Source organism: Marmota monax, unplaced genomic scaffold (assembly GCF_021218885.2).
Source record: "Marmota monax isolate L192 unplaced genomic scaffold, Marmota_monax_Labrador192_F-V1.1 WCK01_AAM20220418_F8-fsc00185, whole genome shotgun sequence".
Classification (NCBI taxonomy): Eukaryota; Metazoa; Chordata; class Mammalia; order Rodentia; family Sciuridae; genus Marmota; species Marmota monax.
Window position 1 is genome coordinate 2,528,464 of NW_026693278.1, and position 23,178 is coordinate 2,551,641.

Here is a 23,178-nt window from a genome sequence, read left to right on the forward strand (position 1 = left end):
TTCTAGAATTGAGTGTAATGTAAATCACTGCTCAAGAGCTTCCATCAATGCTGGCCTCAGAGCCACCAAACTATCACCAAACACAGCTTCTTGTTCTTCAAGCAGTAACTTGCTGGTCTTTGAAATCTTCCAAAAATGTTCCACTTCATCAAGCACAATATAATTTAAAGGCAGACACCACTACTGTTTTAAGGAGTCTGCAGAGACTCCTGCAGCTAGTCAGAACTCCAAGGCTCTGAGCAATGTGGTACTGAACTACAGCTATTCATCTAGTCATGAAGTTCCATTGACCCTGGAATGGGACAGAGTCTACCTGCTAGCTGGAGAGTCCTCCAAGAAGTGGCCTTTGTTTTCAAAATTCTTAAGTGTCAACAAATATTTTTTATGCACTTCCATGAATATAAGCGGGGGAGGGCGAGAACACAAGGAGGCCACAATCCTGAGCCTCAGGAGCAGCACCTGCAGTCCAGCGCTTCCCAGCCAGAGCCATTGCACCCCCCAGTGGATGTCTGGCAGTGTCTAGAGACTTTATTTTCATGACTGGGGTGGGAATGCTATCAACACCTAGAGAAATACTATCATAATTCATTTTTATAAGATTGTCATTAGCCATCCTGCTCAACAACCTACGCTGCCCAGGAGAGTCCCGACCACAAGATTCATCCAGCTCAAAAGGTCAGGAGCACCAAGCTGAGAAACCCTGCTGTAGAGGGTATAAGGTAAAGGGAGTGACAATCCAGGAGAGAGACCTCTTGCCATAGCCCACATCGTGAGGACTGGTGCCCGCTTTCGAAGCCCTCGCTATGTGCCGGGCACTATGCTCACCCTCCTCAGATTGTCCCCTGGATCTTCGGGAATCCTATGACCTGGTATCATCATCCGCATGGCCCCAGGCAGAGGAAGAGCTGAGGCCATAGCTTCTCCGCCTCCCGTCACATGACAATGATGATGGGCGGGCAGATGCAGGGCAGCAGAGCTGGGGGTTCAGAGGGGAGGGCTCTGAAATCAACACTCATGAGTTCGAATCTTAACTCTGTCACTGCTGGCTAGACAGCACCAAGAAAAGTGCCACAGACGCTCAGAGGGGCAAGGGCGCAGAGGAAAGGGAGAATGGGTCACCAAGAGAAGGTGACCTCTAGCTGTGACGGGCCAAGCCTGAGCCCAGGACAACCTGGGGACCCAGGAACATCGATAAGCCAGGTCAGTCTACTGCCACCCCCGGAAACAGCTCAACCCACACAAGAGCTGCTCTCCCTCCATCACCTGGAGGCTCAGGGGGGTAATTAAATGGGAAACAGGATGGATATTAGAACCAGACCGGTTCGTGCTCTGGGCTCACCGAGATGCAATACAATGAGGCTGCTAATAAAAGAACATGCAGCCTGCCCACACATTGCTTGCCTACTCCTCCTGGTCACATCTCGGATACACAGCCAGTTGTCCCCATGGAGAGAAACGGCACTTCTGAGCAGCGGGTGCATGCAGCCACCCACCCACACACAGCAGTGCTGTCTCTTCCAGCACGAAGCCAAGTTTGGGTTTTCCTTTTTTTCCAGCTTCTATTTTCTAGAAAAATTTACTCTGAAATCAACTTCTCTTCCTGATATACACATCTGCTTTATAATTATAGAGGCGCAGAGAGTATTGAGAGAGGCAGTGGCACACGACATGGGGAGGGGTGGGTTGGCAGCTGCCAGTGCGACACAGAGGACGTGTCTTCTTAACATGTATTAGACATGACCTAGAAACTGCTTCACATGGAACCTCAACATCGAAGTGAAAATGATTAAATGTGGTTTTCTCAATGATGGGCCTATAAATAATCCCACATCACCAGAAAGAATCCCTGAATAAAGCTCTTCACAGAATACTTCATATCAAAAGAGAATACAATGTGTCCTGTGTGAGTACTCACTGATCTCTGCTGTAATGATTAGGACCACTTGTGAGTATCAAGCCATTCACTGCTTCCCTGAGGAAGAGGACCGGATGCCTGCAAAATATGCTGCCAGATCCCATGTCACAAGTCACAGACATTCCTGAGATAGCCAAGGGCAGATGCTCCATGCTATAGTGAGAGTAATCAAAATTAGCTCAGCGAAGGGCCTCACCTTCATTGTGGTCAATGGCACTAAAAACTCATACATCCGTAAGATGTAATGTGGTAGAAAAATTGTTAAAAAAAAACCCATCAGGATTCTGTTCCCCCAAAATATAGGGGCTTTTAAGATGCTGCATTCTGAAATTTGTGAACTAACTTTAAAAACCCATTTTAAAAGACACAGTGGTATCTGTCATGAGCACTTGGAAATATCGAAAACACTGCTCTCGCAAAGAGCTGCAGAGCCTGTCTAGCTTTGGGGCCACACACACACACACACCCCACATATATACATACACACACACACACACTCATACACCACATACAAACACACCACATATATACACACACACACCCCACATACATACACACACCCTCCCCACATACATACACACACACACCCCCCACATACACACACACACACACCCACATACACACACACACTGATACACTCTACCAGCAGTGGTCTCCAGATAAATTAGAGCATTTGTTTTTAAATAATTAATATGTAGCTCAAAAATCAGTTAACAAAAACTATACTGTTAATAAAAGTATAGCTTCCTTATGAGATTTTTAACACATTTCCCACCTCTAAGCCAGCGCCTAGCTTTGCAGGCTAATTCATTGACACCTTTCCATCTCTTGCCTGAATGAGTACAACAACCTAACTTACCTCCTGAATCTCATCTCTCTACTGCTCAACAATGATCAGAGGGACCTTTGTAAATGAGGGACAGATACTCCAAATCACTTCTCAAAATCCTACAAAGCTTTCCTACTCAGGGTATTCAGAGCCATATTCAGGTTCGGCCAACCCCAACCCAACCATGCTTCCCATGATCCAGCTGCCCCAGTGGGACCCACAGGCTAGCCCAGCCTGGGGGTCTCTGCCCTTTTACTCTCTGCTTGGAATACTCTTCCCATTTCTTTGGCAACCAGCTCCTTGTTATCATTCTGGCTGGACACACTGTGCAGCAGGAATGCTTCACTGCTGCCTCTCCCTTCCAAAGTGCTCGGCACACAGTAGGCTCTCAAATCTTTATTGAGTGGATGAACGAACACATGAATAAACGTCCATCTGTCCCAGCAGAAAGCAAGCTCCATGAAGATCCTGCGTTCACTGCCATGCCTCAGGCTCCAGCACAGAAGGCCTTCCTGAGTGGACCACTAAGTACTGGTTTCAGGCAGTTGAGTCACCACCCACAGTGACACAGGGAGCACCTATGAGGCGACTTGTAAGTCCATGCTGAGCACCTGCTCTGAGCATCGAAAGTGACCGTCCCAACTCAGTCCCCATCCCGGTTCTGATTTCTTCAGAGCCCGGCCTCCATCTGAAACCGTCTCACATGTGTACTGACCGCCCTGAGAACACTGGCCTGAGAGGGCAGGGAACTGGCTGTCTGGCTCACAGCTGGGCCACAGCTTAGAACAGAGAACCTGAGGAGTGAAGGAATGAATGAACAGACGAAGGGCGAGCCAGCACTTCTGTGTCCCTGGAGGCTGCAGTTTAAAGGCCACAGTGGATCAAAGGAATCCAAAATGAGAAGGACAGGGCACGGACACTGGCACCAAAGACCCTTCTGGCCTCCGCATCAGAGATGACCTATATTGGTTCTGAGACGGCAATGTCACAGTGACGCGCACACTCTCCATTCAGGGGACACTCAAACTCACAAAAGGGGGTGGGAGGACGTGACATCCATGCTGGGCACAGAACACAGTTTCCACTGGAACCAGATTGTGCGGGAACCTCGGGAGTGTTTCATGGAATACGCAGATTTAACCAACACATCATCGACTCCATTCAGAGTGAAAAGTTGGATGGAGATATTAGGACATCTGTCAGGCACCCCACGTGGAGTTGGAGTCTCTCAATGGGAAGAAACCAGTGAGATGTCTTTATAGAGTGGAAGCAAAGGGAAAAGGAGAGTCGACAGCACCCCAGCCCCAGCCCCAAATAACAATAACTACCATGAAATGAACACCCGTCCCTAACGAGAGCTCCATGCATCTCCCCAGGAAACCTACCAGAGAGGTTCTATTACACCTCCCACTTTAGAGGTGAGAGAGCTGAGGCTGCAAGAAGTGAAAGGCCCTGTTCACACAACTAGGAAGAGGTGGAGCCCAGATCTGAACCCAGGTCTCTCCAGTTCCAAAGCCTGGACTTTCAATGGTATGCTATAGTTTGCTCCTAAAAATAAAGCTTTCATCAGCTGTAAAGCTAAAAGTTGGAAAAATCGGCCACCCTCTGCTATATGCAAGCTCTGTGAGCTTCCAGAAGTAACCCAAGCTTCATGATCACCAGCTTTCTTATCTGTAAAATGACAAGTGTTTCCGGGACTAAGCACTTAGAACGGGGCCTGGTGCACAGTGAACTCTCGGGAAAGCCACGCTTTCACCTTGATTATCAGACAAGTGCATAATCTTGTGTGACCTAGCAAAGTCATGGCTGGTAGAGGCAGGGTTGGGGGACAGAGGTCTGGAGGCAACTAGATTCAAGGCTAAGTCTCAGATTGGTTATTACTTGCGAAACTTCAGGAAAGTAAGCTAAGCTCCCAAGCCTCGGTGTTCTCATCTGTAAAACAGGGATGATATTAGCCACTTCACAGAGCTATGGTGAGATCAGGAGGACTGAGTGAGATAATGCATGTAAAACCCCCAGAATAAATAGCTCTGGATACACGGGAGGTGCCTCCAAAAAGAGGCTTTCATTAACAGGTACATGAATTGTGCAGAAGGATTTGGCATCATCCCTGGCCACACTAGTCTAATTCAATTCAATAAATGTTACACCTGCCAGGGGCAAAGCCCCGTCTCAGGCAAAAGAAGAAAGACCTGGTTCTGCCTCAGTGAGCCTGGGGTAGTTTGGCCAGACCCAGGGAACAAGGAGGAGGTTCAACTGAAGAGGCAGGCTAGGGTCCTGGCATACCAGGCTTGAATGTCAAGTTCAGGAGAGGCCATTAATTCTATGCATACTGGAATGCTGTTGAAGGTCTCAGCAGGCAAATGATATCATCCAACCTATGCTTTGGAAGAATTCCACCCTCTGGAGAATGGAGTACAGCCAGGAAAGCCTGAGGCAGAGCAATCAGTTAGGAAGCAACTGCAACAGTCCAAGCAAAAGTCCATTAAGGGTGACAGTGAGGACAGAACAGTGCGCACAGACGCAAGTATCTCCGAGGTACAACGTGGAGGACTTGGCAACTGATGATAGGCAAAAAGAGTTAGAGATGACTCCATTTTCTTGCCTAGAAGGGTAGGGAAGTGGGGGGGCGGTTCTGAAATAAAATTAGGAAGAAGGCCAAGGGGGAAGTGGGAGTTAAACTCAAGGAATGGAATGAGATCACCAAGAACAAACTAGAAAGAGAACTGAGGATGGAACTTCAGGTGATGGGGATTCATTTTAAGGGCCTGAAACAAAGATGGTGGCCACAGAATTGGAAGGGAAACCCAGTATCCAGAATGCAGAGGAGACAGAGCAGAAAGCCATCCAGAAAAAATAATTAATAGTGTCACATGACGAGGTGGACACCACTGGATTTGGGGGCTGAATGTCACCAGCGGCTTCTGATAAGTCATTTCAGTAGAGGCATGGAAGAAGAGGAATGGAATAGAGACCGTGCTTTCAGGACGTTTGTCAGAGAGGAGAGGAGATGACAGGCGAGTAAAGGGAACCGAGAGAAATCCACTTCAGCAGAGAGGAGTTGCCAAACTGGAGCGGAGCTCGAGAACATGTAGCACCATTTAGTCAATGACTGCCTTCGTACGGGATCCGAGGCAACCATGCAAATTAGCAAGTGTAGGCCAGCACAAAACACACTTGACAGATCTTCTGAGCCTAATCTTTAGAACTGGGATGGGACTGTTGGATCTGATTTCCTAAAGGTATCTTTAAGACAAGTGAGAAGGCGGCAGAGTGGTCCTGCCAGGGCTGCAAGGCAGCACGCACAGTCTAAATAGAGAACAGAATAAGGCAAACAGCAGAACAGGATGTGCTTGACTAGGAGAAAGAAGAAGTTGAAGGAGAAGAGGAAAATCAACACAACTCGCCCAGGCAAGCGTCAGACATGCAGTCCAGACGACAGTGGGACAGAAATAGCACAGGGCACTTGAGGGCAGCCACCCTGAGCAAGGACTCGTTATGGTTTCTTAACTTATTTGGAAAATACAGCAGATACATGCCTTCGGGTACCAGAGAAGACACTGTCATTGTTGCTGACTATTAAAAAAAATCAAATCACAGATGAAACTCTGCAATAGGGATCTGGGCAGCAAGCACAATGTCAAAGAGCCTTTGGCTGCATGTGGAAGGAAAGCAATCATTAAAGAGATGATCCTCCAACTCCCAAGTATTTCAATAAAAAGGGACTGGTTGGAGAATTGCGGCCCTCTTCCGCCAGAATGAGTTATCTCAGGCAGATGGGAGGCACCTGGAAGGATGAAACAAACATTTGAGGAGACATGATCCGAGAGCCATCACAAAACTGAGATTTGCTCCCACAAAAGTGACTTGGATCAGCTCATCAAAGGCTTGCTGAGGCTGGGGATGTGGCTCAAGCCGTAGCGCGCTCGCCTGGCATGCGTGCGGCCCGGGTTCGATCCTCAACACCACATACAAACAAAGATGTTGTGTCCGCCAAATACTAAAAAATAAATATTAAAAAAAAATATTTAAAAAAAAAAAAAAAAAGGCTTGCTGAGCAGTTATGGACGATCAGCTTGAAGCCTGGTAAGAATCAGGTCAAGGCGGTTTGCTGTCCTCGTTGAGCCTGCACTCCAGCAAGCAAGAACTCTCAGGGAGAGCGGGCACAGGGCACGTGTCATACGCATGCGTGCACACATACCAGGTGAGAGTCTCCAGAGGAGAAGAGGAAGAAATAGAGAAATCCAATAGCTCTACAGTCCACCTACTCAACAAACCCACAGAAATGGAAAACAAAGCCCAGCATTCAGACCTACCTGGCAGCTCCCCTGATCTCACAATCTCCCTGCCCCAAATGCATGGCTCTTCATTCCAACAATGGCCTCCGCTTCTGACAAGCATGTGACCCTGAGCATCCTACACAAAGTTCCTGATTTTTCCCGCCTGTGGCATTTATACGTGGCAGTGGAGCACAGAGGCTATGAGACTCTGGAGCCACACTGCCCGGGCTCAAGTCCTGACTGAGCTACCAAAAGCCGCAAGATCTTGGGCAAGCTGCTGGGTCTTCATGCCTCAGTTTCCTCACATGCAGAACGAGAGTGATGCGTCCACATTCCTCTTGGACTGTTGTGGAGTTTAAATGAGTTAATCTGTGCAAAGAGCTCAGAGCAGGGCCCAGTGAAGAGTCAGTACCCTGTAAGCTATTGTTATCACTCTGCCCACCTGAAATTCTCTCTGCCTTCCTCTCTACCGATCCAAATCTGTGGCCTTTTAAAGAGCCAACCCAAATATCTCCTTTCCATTAGCACACTTGTAAGCCTGGTGCCAGCACGTGTGTTTACTGAGGGCCTATCCTGTCCTGAGCTCCAGGAAGACCAGAATAAATAAGCCCCAGCCGAGCCCTGGAAATCCCAATCTACACAGGGAAACGAACAGACATTCCAAGAAGGATTATCATTGTCATTTGGCAAGAACTGTGAGTTGGCAGTACCCATTACGTGCCCCCTGTTACATTTTGCCTTACTCTCCTAACTTGCCTTAAGCGGGTAATGTCCAATTTGTACCACGCTGTTCTGCAGCAAAGGTGTGTGCTTTGTGTTCTCTGAATAGTTTCAACAAATCTGCTTTGACAGAGAACACCAGAATGGGGAGGGATCTTGTAATTCTGTCCCCCACAGTCTACTCTTCTCCAATGGCCACCTTTTGCCAGTGAGGATTTGGCAACTGCAGGTTAATCTTGCCCTTGGTCAAGGTGGTTAAGCACTTCCAGGAGAAAATTCCTAAGGGCTGGGAAGCTGGGTTTGGGTCTGATGTGACTTTAGACTACCTAATATTTGCCAAGTCCTTTCCAAATCCTCTTGGCAGAAAGACAGACACAAACATAGACTGGTGTACTCGTAAGAACAAAAATAATGACAACGAACATTTATTGAGGCTTTCTCGTGCACTGGATATTAGAGCAAGGGCTTTGGGTGTTTCATCCAATCCTCCTACCTTCCTACAGAGAGGCACCACTGCTACCCCACTTCGCAGCTGAGGTACCTAACTTACATAGAAGCCCCAGCAGAGCAAGAGGAGGCATCAAAACTGGCTTTCTGGAAACTTCGAAAGGTGGGGTGGTGGTGACTCTTCATTCCTCCACCGTGGCTGCACAGCTGGTCCCATCACTACAGTCAGATCCACCCAGAAGGAAAGAGCCTGCGGGCAAAAGGAAGAGAAGGCCCCCTTCCTAAAGCAGGGCCCCCAGACACCATGAGCCCACAAACCCAGTGTCGCCAAGATCCCAGTGCTCCTGCAAGATTGCCAACTTCTCCAAACACAGAAAACCAGCTTGTGTGGAACACACCAGAACCAACTGGTTTTTACCTTGTAGGTCCCCACCTTCTGAAGGCCTGCAGAAATGCACTGTGTGCCAGCAAGAGTTCAAATGAGGCAGTGCCTCAACCTAAGTGGAAGAAGGAAGGATGAAGAGAAATGTGCCCCATGCTAACAGGGAGGCAAGAATGCTGGGGTCCATTTATTTTTAAACCTTGAACACACTGAGATTTCTGTCACTACTCTACTATTGTAAAGTTCAAGCAAACAGTTCAAGGAACAACTGGGCATTCAGAGCTTAGGAATTTCATTTGGGGTTTCTGTTGGCTAAAAAGGAAAAGAGGCACCAGAAAGACTCTGTCTAAAACTCACCTTCCCATAGTGCCTCCCCAAAGATAACCAGGTCTAGTTCCCCATGATCCCTCCTGCTCTCCCCAACCCAGGCTGCCAGGAACTCCCCCATCTGCCTCATCCACTGAAATGCTGAGATCAAGATCGCTGCTAAACCTAAAATCAGGATGCACTCAAAGCTGGCTGGGGTCCCCCATCAAAAAAAAAAAAAAAAAGATCGTAAAAAGTGAGAAGCAACCACAACAGTAAAAATTATTTCGTGGCCAGAGTCTCTGTGAAAATTCCTCGCTCATTCAGCTCCACCTCCGAATGTTTCATTCAATTCACTGGCAACAAATCTGGGGTCAATTTTCCTGGCACAGTACAGCAGCATCTGCAGTTGCCTCCGTGGTGTGAACAGTGAGTAACGGCACAGGTAATCGGTGTGTGTAAATAAAACCTGTGATGCCAAAAACACGGAGAGAGAGGAAAGGAAACTCAGGAAGACCCTGGAGGTCAATGGGTGGCAAAGGTGACTCCTCCGGGAAATGCCTCTCCCCTGCAAATTAATTCCCAAACTGTCAACAGAACCGCAGGAGCTGCTAAGCAATGTCATCCCTACGTCTCTTTTACTGGATTTCTAATTGATCCTAATCTGACATGTCCAGGGTCACCTACATCCAACAGGTGGAGAGCATTAGGAAATGATGCTGTAGGTTGCATCCACAGAGCTGCCCTTGGCACAGCAGCCAAGTCCGACGACAGCATCACAGAACCAGATGAGAGGGGAAAGAAAATCTTTCTGACTCCAACCCCAAATTGGCATGGAAAAGGCACTGGAGTTCCTCAAAGATGGGAATACACCAATTCCATCCTCCAGAGAACAAACACACAGTTTTGTCTGTATGGACTGTTTTTTGGTTTTTTTTTTGTTTGTTTTTTGTTTTTGTTTTTTTAATGAGAATCGTATTAAACATTCTGTCGGGGCATTAACAGAAGCTCAATGGATGCTCCAGAGAGAGACTTTGAACTCCCAAAGGTGAAATCGCAAATCTTCAGACACAGTAAGCAACATAAACACATTCTGGGAGAAAGGACCCTGAGTAAATAAAATCAAGAAATATTTATCTAGGACCCGGGCCTTAACACTGAGATGCCCTGTCAGGGAGCTCCCTCAACTGAGCTTTCTGGGAGCAGCAGGAAGACACAATTAGAGTCTTCCTGAAAAATAAGCAATTAATCACACATGCTTCAGATTAATTGCGGTGCCTGAAATCCTCCTTACCATTCTCCCTTTGCCCCTGAAATCCAACTCCCCAGTGTCCTCCCTGATTGTTCAGATCAAGATTACCACCCTAAGCCAGCGCTCGCCCTGACCCAACCAGCCTACTGCCAACCGCAACTACGACTCCCCACACGCCTCCTTCCAGCCCGCTCAGTGACCTTCAGTGTGTCGTGAGTGTCAAGGTGGCATTGCCCACAGGGCTAGCATCCTTCAACGCTGGGCCTCCACTCCTGCCCTGCTCTGACACTGATGCAACCTCCCAGCCCAGCTGGGCCACCGCAAATCCATCCGACGGCACATTCAACAGCTAGTCAGGCTGCTGCCTCTCCTACCACAGTCCAGATTGCTTTGGGAGGTAGAGCAAAGAATCCAGAAAGGCACATCCAACGCGCCCAAATTCCACCTGAATTTTCAACGTGATCTCCAGCAAGAGAATAAAGAAAGCCCACCTCAACATGGCCCACATAAAAACCTCTCCCAAATTCAACCACAGCCCACGGCCCTATCCCATATCAAATGCCCAAATCCCCATAATAATCTGAAATCTTTTCAGGAACCTCACAGTCAAAACGGCACCCATGGGGAGACACCATCCAGGAACCAGTACGACATCCCTTCAAATTGATATCTAAACTACAAATACAACAAACAGGGAATGGATGCTGCCAAGGAGAAAATCAAATTCTGCTTATCTCCTAAGTGGGCACCAACTAATTACCCAACATCACCCCCAAGAGCCTCAAAGTGAGGGAGTCGAGGTGCCTGGGGAACAACACAGTCGGTCTAAGACCTTCCTGGGGAACTTGCTTCTCTGAAAACGGAATGGCATCAAGCTCCCACATCCAGAGACTACTGCATTTTGCAGAAATTCTAGGAGACTGGAAGCCAGGACCCTCCGATCCAAACACAGCGTAAATGCATTTTTCAATAGTTTTTTGTAAGAAAGGAGAAAGACCTGCTAGGTCAAGGTGTTTGCGGCGATATTTATATTTCCATTTTCCAGTTTCCTGGTTGGTTTGCCCCCACATCCCCCCCCCCCCGCCCTCATGAAGCCCAGTTTCTGTGAATCAGTGACTCGGCTACATCACTCTCTCTCCTGGTGGCTCCCACTGACGGGGCTTTCTCTGGCCGCCAGTGCTCTCCTGGCTCAGAGGCTCAGCTGCCAGATCCCTGATCTTGCAGCATACTTGGAGAGGAGCCGAGCATCGTCTCTCTGTTAGAGCTCTGGTTCAGCCACTTGCAGCTCAGTTAAACCCATCAGGAAACCTTTAGCTCACGAGCCACAGTTTGGAGGATTCTGTCAATACGGCAAGACAGCAACCATCCACCCACTCGAGACAGACAGATACAGAGATGATGGATACAGAGATGGGCAGCTCGTCTTAACTCCTGCACGATTTCCCTTTGACCAAAAATCTGCACTGCTAGAAATCCACTCTCTCCTCCTCACTAAAGACGACCAAAGACTGGAAAACTAGCCCAAAGTAACGAATTCACAATGATGATGCCACAAACAGGAGCAGGCACCTCACAGGCTGCAAAGCGAGGATATTAACAGTCTAGCCCCCCAAAGCCCAAACAGGTAGCCTGCTCTCCAAATGCAGACAGATCACCAGCCTCCCTCCGCCGCACTCCCCCACCCTCCCACCGCCACCGCTGCCACCACCACCTTTGGCTCTGTTTGCCGTGCAGGCAAATGCAGGTCCCCCAGAAAGTCCAATTTTCACTTACTCAGATCTACCAAGAATCCCCAGTGCCTTGCTGTACGAAAACCCCACAAACGGCAGTTCTTCGCCCGAGAAACCCGAGGGGCTCAGCTGGCACGGAGAGGATGAAACCCACGAATTCTTCTCTGGTTCATCAAAATTGGAGGTGTCATCATCAGACTTGAGGGTGGGGACGAAGGGGGGGGGCGCTGGTTAAAGAAAAACAAGAAGAGGTGGGAGAGAAAAAAAATTTCAGATGGATTCCACACTGTTGCAGAGCAGAGCGTCTGACTCCTTCGGCGTTGGCGACAGCACTGCAGCGCCTGCTTTCAATCTAGCTCCTCGCAGCAGACCCAGCCTGGCTCCTACAGCAACAAGAGATTAACCCCTTCCCTGCCAACATGGCCACCGACCCGCAGACAGGCTGCCTCCCCGGCGGGGGCAAAGTGAAGAATAAACTCAAACAGGTCAACCGGTGCCACACAAGTGCTGGACCACTCACAAGAGCCCCTGCCTGACATTTCCAGAAGGCTGCTGGTGGGGCATCAGCTGGCGGGGCATCAGCTGGCTGGTGCCAGGTGACCTAACCCTACCTAGTCTCTCCTGGTCTGAGTGATCAGTGAAACCAGATGGAAAGTCTCTATCGTGGATTAACCAGAAGAGGAGGAAGGAACAGAAAAGGGGACTTGGGAGGTTTTGAGACTCAGGCTGGATACCACCGCAGTGGACTTCACTCATCTCTGGAGGAGTCTGCTAGGAGATCTCAAGAACCACTTTTTTTTTTTTTTTTAAGTTCATCACCCCTCCTCCCCAGCGCAATCATGCCCCTGGAATCCACTGCAGTTTAATCAGCATAATGAAACACCAGCCAAGTAAAGTTCCTCCTGGCGGGGAGGGTGGGTGCACAGAGGGGCAGCTGGGCGCGGGTCCTACCTCTTTACGGCATGACTCCTGGCTAGGGTGCACCACATCCTCTCTGCTCCCTGCCACCTACTGAGCTCTCCCGCTCAGGGAGGTAGACACCTGTCCATCAGTCACCAAGAGGCTGCCCATCACCGGGGGCTCCCAGGGGTACCTCCAGCCAGAAGCGTTACTATGGCTGCCGGCTGGGGCGTCCGTGGTGGGCCGGCCGGGGGGCAGGTGGCCAGCCGGCATCACATCCCCCGCAGTGCAGGCTGCACGCTCCCCACTCTGAGGCGCGTGCTCTGGCGGTAACCCCACCTGGCCGATCTGAGTGACAGAGCGGCATGAGTCACTGCCCGCCAGGGCTCGCTAGAGCTCCCCCTAGGACAGTTGTCACAGCCCTTCACAGCCCAGGCTTCTTTTTTAACTCCTTCTTTTCTGGACAAAGCTGTAAGCCAGATAGGAGCAGCTCTCCGTTTTCCACTTGCAGACTCAAAAAAACTCCGGCTGTCTCGAAAGCACCCCAGGACAACATCTGAAGCCATGCTGAGAAGGAACCCGGTGGTGAAGGGACCTGGAGGAGTGAGGGTATGAGCAGAGATCTGGCTGCTGGGGAAAGTGCAAAAGAACATTCTCAGAGCTTCAGGTGCACTGGGATGAGGTGGGAGAGGTAGGAAGATGGAAAATGGAAAATGTGCACTACCAGAAAATTATCTAACACCTCCAAGCTGCCTCAAGAGAATTTGAATCTTCCCTGTAAGAATTACATGCTTAATACTTTAAAACTTAGCTGATGGGAAGAAAATTTAGATTGAATGCTTCAGCCCATATCCCATGTGTACGTCCATCAATACAAGCTCAAATCCCATCCAAGTTCAATTACTCAATAGCTTTTTCGAAAGGAAAAAATTAGGGGAAATTATAATTCATAATGATCAAAAAGATAAGTTTCCCATCCCATAATAAGGAAACTTAGATAAAGAGAGGAAATTTATGTAGAGAGATTTGCAGTTGACACTAATTAGGAACACAGTGGTTAATAGCACATGCACTAAAATCTGAGTTAAAATCCCAGCTCTACTACGGGCTGTGTGATCCCAGGAAAATCACTTAACCTCTCTGTGCCTTTAGCTACAACATAGGAATAACTACTTCAAAGGGGTGTTAAGAGGTTTAAATAAAAGAGCCCATATAAAGAGCTTGGCACAGCTCTTAGCATACAGCTAATACCCATAAAGACTCTTTGCCATTATTATTATTGCTCACATGAGGTGCACTTTTATGGCAGATCTTGCAGTTATTAGGAGTGAGGTACAGTAGAATCTCTACTGAATATTTTCTCCTGTGCAAGGCACAGACCCATCAAGGTGAATGTTTATGTTAATCCTATCGTATCATTTAATTCCTAGCAGAAGCTTAATTCCCTTTCCACTATATACTAATTCATCTTCAGGAGACTAAAATAGAATTCCATTTCTGAGTGAGGAGTATGATTAATAGAGGGGTAGGAGCCACACTCCGAGAAATAATTATGACTTTTGAGTTTCTATACTATAAAATAAGATTCATCCATAAAACTCCGTCATGCTCAAAGTACCTTAATGTGGTCAAGATTGGAAAGAGGGCTGGATCATTTTCACATTAAAAGAAAGGAGAAGTCATTGTGAAATTCTCCAGCTAGTAACAGGTAAGATGTTCAAAAATGAAAAGGTAGGTTGCAACCTCTAGACAGGTAAGTGCAAGAGGAACTCTGAAAAGAAAGGCTTTGCAAGACCACATTTATGCAGGGGCAAAGCCAGAGAGAAATGGAGGAAATGAAAATAATCTGCTCTCCAAAAAGTGCTGGGGATGCTCGGCAGGGTCCTTTAGTGGAAAAGAAATAAGGCAGCTAGGAGAAACCATGGTCTCAGGTGGGGTGTCTACATTCACAGTATCCTGCACAGTGTGAGAATCACAGTTCAGGAAATTATCAAGAGGACTGTTCTCTTAGAACACTGGCAGCACAAGTGGAAAATGACTTACAGGGACACTTTCACAGCCCAGGGCACACGGGAGGTTGGTGTCTGCCTGTCTGCCTGTCTGCCTGCCTGCCTGTCTGCCTGTCTCCCTCTCCCTCTTTCACACACACACACTCTCTACCATGAAAGAACAGGAGCAGACACAAGAAAGGAGAGAATTTACCCTCCAAAAGCTGTAGCTAAAAGAAAAATCTGAAATGGATCATAAAATAAATTTGAATTTATTACCAATGTAAATGAGTAGAAATTTGAATAAAAGAATAAGACTCTTTGAAAAAGAACCAAGCTTTGGGGCTAGGGTTATGGCTCAGCAGTAGAGTGCTCGCCTCGCATGTGCAAAGCCCTGGGTTTGATCCTCAGCACTACTTAAAAATGAATAAATAAATAAATAATAAAGGTTATTGTGTACAACTACAAAAAAATATATATTGAAAAAGAACCGAGCTTATTTTTGAACGGAACAGAACTTCCAGAAATGAAAAGGACTGTTGAATTTAAAGTTTAAAACTCACTAGATATGTTAAATAGCAGGTTAGACACAGCTGAAGAGAAACTTAGTGAACTAGTGATTAGATCTGAGGAAATCACATAGAGCCATGATACTCAAAATGTGATCCATAGACTGGAAGCATCACCATCGCCCAGGAGCTGGCTAGAAGTGCAGAGTCTCAGGCCTAACTCCACTGAATGACAACTTGCAGCCTAACAAGATCCTCAGGTGATTTATAGGGATTTGTGATTGAGAAGCACTTGTGTAGAAGGCAACACCCAATGACAAAGAGATGGGAAACCTGAGAGCCTGGGAGACAAAGAACCACATAGCTGAACACACTTTTAACAGGGGACCAGCAAGAGACAGTAGCAAAGTCGCTTAAAGTCTGGATGCCACACTTCAAAACAATTATGTAAAGCTCCGTCAAGTCTAACACCTACCAAAGTAGAGATCACATCTATCTTAGGAAGTAATTCTCCAGTTCCTTGTGCCTTTTGAAAAAATGTTTCTTTTTGATCCTCATAAACCCAACCAACCCCCTTTTTTTCTTTTAAAAACATCACTGGAGGGCTGGGGTTGTGGCTCAGTGGTAGAGCGCTTGCCTAGCATACATAAGGCACTGGGTTCGATTCTCAGCATCACATAAAAATAATTAAAAAAAAAAAAAAAAAAAAAAAAAAAATATATATATATATATATATATATATATATATATATATATATATATCTCACACTGGGCTGGGCTGGGCTGGGCTGTAGTTCAGTGGTAAAGTACTTGTCTGGCATTCATAAGGTCCTGGGTAACCTATGGCATTACAAAAACAGCAGGGGCTGTGAGGTTTTAATAGATTATTGAAATCATACCAATTGGTTTTGATGGAGGTACATATGGCAATCCAGCATACAGAGTAGTTCCAGGCACATAGTAGGTACACATAATATTTTTAATATGTTTTTTAGTTATATATTGACACAATGCCTTTATTTATTTATTTTTATGTGGTGCAGAGGATCAAACCCAGTGCCTCACACGTGCTAGGAAGAGCTCCACCACTGAGCTAAGCCCCAGCCCCCTCAATAAATATTGAATAAGGAAATATATAATTAGACGGCTTGAATAAGGGTCTTACAAAGAGAGCACCTAGCATAATACAGACCACAGAGGCATTTGATGTTTGAATTAAATGAAGAGGCTTTGATAATCGAGATTGTTCCATCTGAAAACTATGTTAATGAGTACCTCCGTTCCTATCTCCTGATACAGTGCTATGAGATCATCAGCTCTCTCCGCCACAGGCCCACTGCCCTCACCAACGACAAGGAAGAAGTCATACATCACGCTCTGGGGTTCACTGGCAAAAGCCACTAGGGGGGAAAAAATCTTTCCCTGTATAGTTTTTAAATAAGTTAACCTGTTTGAGGTGACATCAGGACATATTCTCCTTAGTGGCAAAGGCTATACAAGTAACATTTTAAGGATTTTTTTTCTTTTTTTTTTCCAGCAATAAGATAGATGGCAGAACAAGGCTTTCAGAAACAAAGAGCTATTTTAAGAACTGTGGTTAATTTCTCTTCTATAAATTCTCTTTCTCTCTTCTATCTCCCCCTTTTTTTAATACTGATATTCATTAAAAACCTTGGGGGGGGGAGGAATTCATCATCTTCAAAAATATTTTTAAAAAACAAACAAGGAAAAAATCAAATGGATTCACCCAGTTGGCTCTGCTTCTTTCTAACATGCTCCACTGAGCCCTGGTTACTCCATTCCCATCTTTAGTTTTTCAGAATGCCAAACATTAATTTTAAAAACAGAAAATATTTTCTAATTAGCCAGGCACAGTGGTGCCCTCCTGCAATCCAGCTACTCCAGAGGCTGAGGCAGGAGGATTGTAAGTTCAAGGCCAACTGGGCAACTTAGCCAGACCCTATCTCAAAATGAAATAAAAAGGACTGGGGATGCAGCCTAGTGGTAGAGCACCACCCAACCTGTGACTGAATCTCAAAGTTGGTTAAAAGGTATCCAGCCAGGCGCAGCGGCACACGCCTATAATCTCAGCAGCTTAGGAGGCTGAGGCAGGAGGATAGCGAGTTTAAAGCCAGCCTCAGCAAAAGCAAGGCCCTAAGCAACTCAGTGAGACCCTGTCTCTAAATAAAATACAAAACAGGACTGGGGATGTGGCTCAGGGGTTGAGTGCCCCTGAGTTCAATCCCTGGTAGCCCCCCCCCCGCCCCAAAAAAAAGGTATCTTCATGGGCTGACGTGGGAAAGAGCACTATTTTAGAAAAGCTACCATGGCAATAGTAGTGGCCCAAGAGTGACATGGGAAATGAGGCTGGGGAGTGAGAGAAAGTGAAATCTGGGCAGGACCTTGAAGGTGGAGCCCTGGATCCAACGGGCAGACATAATAGCAGACAGGCATTGCAGTGGCGAGACGAAGAGGTCAGGGCTAGAAGCTGTAACAGAGGAGTCTATAGGCAAGTTGACACGAGAGGACCTACACTAAGGAGGTGGTGAGAGAAACAGAGAGGCAGTGACGGACAGGAGACAGGCTCCCGCAATAAGTGACACAATTTGACAACTGACACAAGAGCAGAGAGTTTAGGAATATTGAATGACAAAATACTCAAAGAGAAAGGCTTCAATGGGAAACAAAAGAAAGATATACAATGTTTGAGGCCTCCTGGGAACTAACCCCAAAAGTAAGGTAGGGGCTCAGCAAATAAGTTGGTTAGTAAATATACAGGAGTCATTTCACCCAAGAGAACAGGTAACATTATCTAAAGCCTGAGGTCCACCCTGAACCCTCTCTCCTCCCAGTGGGAAGCCATCAGATATGATTCATCCACACCATGCCTTGCATAAGAAATTCATAAAGAACACAAAGCAGACCCAGTTTGCAACAGCTTTAAGTAAAAAAAAAAAAAAGTTATCCCAACTCTTTGACTCCCCCAAGAATCATAAAGAGATGTTAGGATAATGGTGCTCTGGGCTGGTGATCAATTTTTACAATGCTGTCTTCAAAGTAAATGGATAAGGAAGCTAGCATTACTAAAGTTTGCCTCGATCAATCAAACTAAAGAATGCTGTTGGGGGGGGGGGGGCGCTGGCTGCCAACAGCTAAGCAGATGTCCTCTCTAGTGGACGATCTCGGGGGATGTCAATGGAGTTTTCATTCTGGCTCTCGCCATACTCAAAAGCCATGTTCCTCCTTCAAGGCTCCTCGAGGGCAAGTTTTTGGTAATCAGCTTGTGTTTTCCCACAGAGGGAAAAGTCCCAGACGCTTCCCCTCACTCCTGCACTGGGCTTTGGCCAGGCTGCACATCACTTCAGCTTTGCTTTGTTCAACCCGCCTTGGTCTGGGTCCTCAGAACATGGAAAGAAGCCTCTCCATGAGCTTAGACACACATTCAAGGGGAACTTCTCCTGTTGCAACCAGTCTCTGCAAAGCCCTGTTTGATTATAGCCAGTGTCTCAGGCGGGTGGAGCTCCCTGGGGACACATTTAGATAAAAGTGAAGGAGCTAGTTCATTGGCTTCCATTCCCCAGGACCTGTTACTAGTGGCCTGGCAGGTTTCACTTCCAACCCCTTCCCCTGGGAATCAGCCACAGCCAAGAACGCAGCAAATGCATTTGCATTCTTCACCGCTCTCCCCACCCCACCCCACGCCTACAGGTTCTCACTAAATTGCCCAGGCTGGCCTAGAATTTGGCAATCCTTCCTGCCTCAGCCTCCAGAGTAGCTGGGATTACAGGTGTGCACCACCAAGCCTGGATGCCTCCCCATCTCTTTAGTATTCTTTTCTCCAACATTTTAAAATTTTACTCTTAACTTTTTATGATAATTTTCACACACAACAAAGAAGGGAGTGGAATGAACCCCCAGATGCCCATTACCCAGCTCCAACACCTAGCAATGCCCACTCTTACTCCTCTCACCTCAGCCCCCCCTTTGTTTGCATACTTGTCGATTATTAAGAGAAAAGCACAGATTTGGGCGGGATGGGGGGGGGTAACCAGGGATTGAATTCAGGGACACCTGACCACTGAGCCACATCCCCAGTCCTTTTTTATATTTTATTTAGTCACAGGGTCTCACTGAGTTACTTAGGGCCTCGCTAAGTTGCTGGCTTTGAACTCGAAATCCTCCTGCCTCAGCCTCCCAAGTCACTGGGATTAGAGGCGTGCGCCATGCGCCAGCGCCCCGGCAAACCCCAGATATGATATCATTTCACCTGTAATTACTGCAGGAGGTACCTCTAACAAGGGTTTCTCATTTGTGCACTGCTGACGATGAGGAATGCAGAATTCTTTATTGGGGGGCAGAGCAGCCGTATGTGTATTATAGGGTGTATGGCAGCATTTTTGACCTCCAGCTACAACATGTCAACAGCACCCCCCCAAGACCACCAAAAATGTCTCCAAACACTGTCCAATGTCCCTAGGGGGCAAAATCCCCTCCCACTTGAGAGTCACTGCTCTGACAGATAGGGATGCTTTTAAAAACTTAAGCACAGTGTCATCATCACAACCAACAAAATGAACAATGCCCTAACATTATCTAATACCATGCCTGTGCTCAATTTTCTCCAGGTGTCCCCAAAATAACTCTTTATACTTGGTTTGTTTGAACCAAGGTTCACACTGGTTTGGTTTGATGTGTCTATTTCAACCTCTAGCATTCCTCAACTGTATGTTTTTTTAAATACCATTTATTGGTTTGAGAAACTAGATCAAGCATCCTCACAGAATTTCCCACATTCTGAACTTGGCTGACTACTTCTTTGTAGCATCATTTAACACATTTCTCTGTCCCCTATGTTTCCTGTAGATTGGTAGATAAATCCACGGCCTTCTGGACATTCATTTGCAATTTTTTTGGCATGAACATCGCCCAGCATATGTTATCGGACTTGATTTCACATGACACTAGGGAACACACAGTGTCTGCTTGTCTCGCCTCTTGTGATGTTAAGAATGATCCACGGGTTCTGATGATGTCAGCCTGATCCCTCCAATTTCTCACCTAATGGTTTCAGCATCCGTGATGATCATTGCCTGAGGTCACTATTTCATAAAAAAATTGCAAAATGGTGGTTTTCTAATTTCATCCTTCTACGTTTATTAGAGCACATCAACATTCTGGTTGCCCTGCATACAATTCAAATAAGAAGGCAGGATTAGTGCTTGGTTCTTTCCCTATATTTAGCAACATTCCGAGTAATGATTTAGGGCCTTAGCAACCTCCAGGAGTGACCAATGAGATTTCTCTTTTAGTATCATTATGAACTCATGAATGTTTATACCTTCCATGTTTCAAGCCACTGCAATCTTGCTGATACTCAAATTGTTCCATTCTAGGCCAGTGAATGCCGATGAGACATTCTTGTGAGAAAAAGTCAAATCAGAATGTATTTGAACCTTTGGAGCTGCATTCCCAGTTTACAGGGGTGGAAGAACAAACACCCCATCCCCCACCGAAGTCACAAGGAGACAAATCCAGAATGTGAGAGTATTCTAAAAGAAAATGACCAGGTTTCTTGTCAAGTCAATGTCATGAATATCCATATGCCTGTCCAAGAACTTTCTAATTTTGAAGAAATTCAAACCCATCTCCACAGCAGAATCTATTCCAAAATATGAGTGACTTTAAATCCAGCATTGGAGTGTTAGCAAGGATGTGGAAGAAGGTCTCTCATACACCGTTGGTGGGAATGTAAACACTACAGCCACATTGGGAAAGTATGGTGCACTCTTAATAGGTTAAACACATGGCTGCCGTGTGATCAGCCATCCCATTCCTGGATACTTACCCAAGAGAAATGAATGCACATGCCCGGGGCCTGTATACTAGTGATAAAAGCAATCCTATTTAAATGTTCTAGAAATAATTGCAATATTAATTATTTAAATATTTAAACAGCCAAAAAACTGGCAACAACCCAAACATCTATGAGCAGGTGAGTAGATTAATAAAGTGTGATACATCCATACAATGGACTCCTACCCAGCAATGAGAGAAACCAACGTGTGATACCCCCACATCTACAACACAGGTTACTCTCGGAACAACGCTGAATAAAAGAAGCCCGGCGATGTAAGTATATGTTCAATTGACATAAACTTTAGAAAAAACAAACTGAGCTACACTGAGAGAAAGGAGACCAGCCGTTGCCCTGAGGGCAAGGGACAGGGATGAGGAGGAATAAAGGGAGGATGAAAAGGGGCAGAGGACAGGAGTGATGGACATGCTGGTTCTTCTAAGCCTGGTGATGGCTTCACTGGTGTGTACCAAGGTTGCTTTGTCCCCACTCCTTTCCTGACCTAAGGGGCTTCCACGCAGGCTTGTCCTGTAAGGCAGGGGTATTGGATAAGCACCTCCAGTCTCATCCTTTACTCCCCACTCAACATGAAGGCAGGAGCTCCTGGGACTCGTCAGAGCTGGACAGATGTCACCGGGCCATGCTTTACTAGGCGGGGGACTCACATGCCTCACAAGTAAGGCCCACGCTTAACACTCCCTCTCTCGGGGCCCACATCCCCCCTTGGCAGGTGTTCAGCTGAGTGACAGTGACCGTCCTCCTCAGTGCCAGCAGCCCGGTGGCAGGTCCTCCTGTCCATGAGAGAAGGCCCACCATCCTAAGGTCATTAGGTTGGGGAATTTACCAGAGACCTCCATAGAAGGTTACTGAAAACCCACCTTTCCAAGAACACAGTGGGTATTTTGGTCCCTAACTGGCTATCAGTTCTCTGCATGTGTCCTTTATAAGTCAGAATTTTGAAGGACAGAATGGAGGGCTTAGATCTCAAACTGCCAGCTCTGAAGATGCATTTTCCACCCCCCGGGATAAACAGAGTTGGCCATGTTTATTTCCTCTGAAATGAGACACTGGAAATCGTTTCCAAACCCTCAGTCCTGAACCACCTGGGCCTCCCACTCTGTCTCTACGCTTTCATCTCTTGTGACTCCCGCCAACCATCTCCTTTAGTCCTATCCAACCTTCACCCTCAGAAAATGAGTGCAAATGCAATCACCATACTTCATAGAATTGATTAGGAAGCTGGCTGCTGAATAGAGTCCCAGATGTTTAATATAATTTTGAATCTTTGGCCAAATCATTTCTATTCTTGCTTGTTTGTGATAGGTTTTCCAGCGAGTGAGAATTTAAGGGTGGAAGACTCCAATTTATGAGCTCTCTAACAAACCTAGTCCCCATTTCTCACCTTCTACCAGGAAAGGCATTGCTTTATTCAACTGGAATTGATTCACCCAACTGGAATCTGGCCTGGAACCACTGGCTTCTGCTGAGTGGCACTATAAAAAGCAGCCATGTGGAACTTACCAGGGCACATATAGAAAGGATGGTGTCCACCTCCTCACAGGGGGCTCATTTATTGGAAACCCGATGGTGAAATTCCTAAAGCTCAGTATCCAGAAAATTGGATCTTCACTGAGCAAATCATTGTGGAGTAAGGCTCTTGGAACCGGTCACTGTCTCCTTTCTGCTTTGGCCACCAGGAGACTGGGGAGTCCCTAAGTATTCTTCCTCTGGCAACGTAACAGAACCACCTTTGTTCTCACTTTTAATCCTGACTTAATTTACCTTACCCGGATACTTCCTTCACCCACATGTCTACATTTACTTATTTATTTATTCCTATCTTCTTAATATTGCAATTATTTCTAGAACAAGCTTTCTCCATTTATCTTGGACTGAAGTGGACTATTACATATTTTTAACATCTCTAGATGCCGCCTGTAAATTCGGTCTGGAGGGGGAAATCCTATAATCCTAATTCATAACATTTAGCTCTTTTTAGCCTATTTCCTCCTCTTAGTAACTTAACCTCTAAAAACAGAACAGCTCCCAAGAGGCACATAAATATT

The 23,178-nt window shown here is 46.6% G+C and overlaps 1 protein-coding gene across 13 annotated transcripts in view; it reads right to left on the reverse strand.

Moving 5' to 3' along the window:
* The window catches only part of Cit (citron rho-interacting serine/threonine kinase), a 165,395-nt gene that overhangs the window by 82,450 nt on the left and 59,767 nt on the right, over positions 1-23,178 (reverse strand). For 11 of the 13 annotated variants that reach the window (XM_058583162.1, XM_046456420.1, XM_046456419.1 and 8 more), the window contains one exon: positions 11,905-12,088. The exons of 1 other annotated variant lie outside the window; for it this stretch is intronic. In XM_058583162.1, coding sequence (XP_058439145.1) covers positions 11,905-12,088 — 184 coding nt within the window. Of the gene's footprint in view, positions 1-8,294; positions 8,442-11,904; positions 12,089-12,812; positions 13,089-23,178 lie in introns of those variants that run through there. One more of the 13 variants, XM_046456422.2, reaches the window with a different exon arrangement.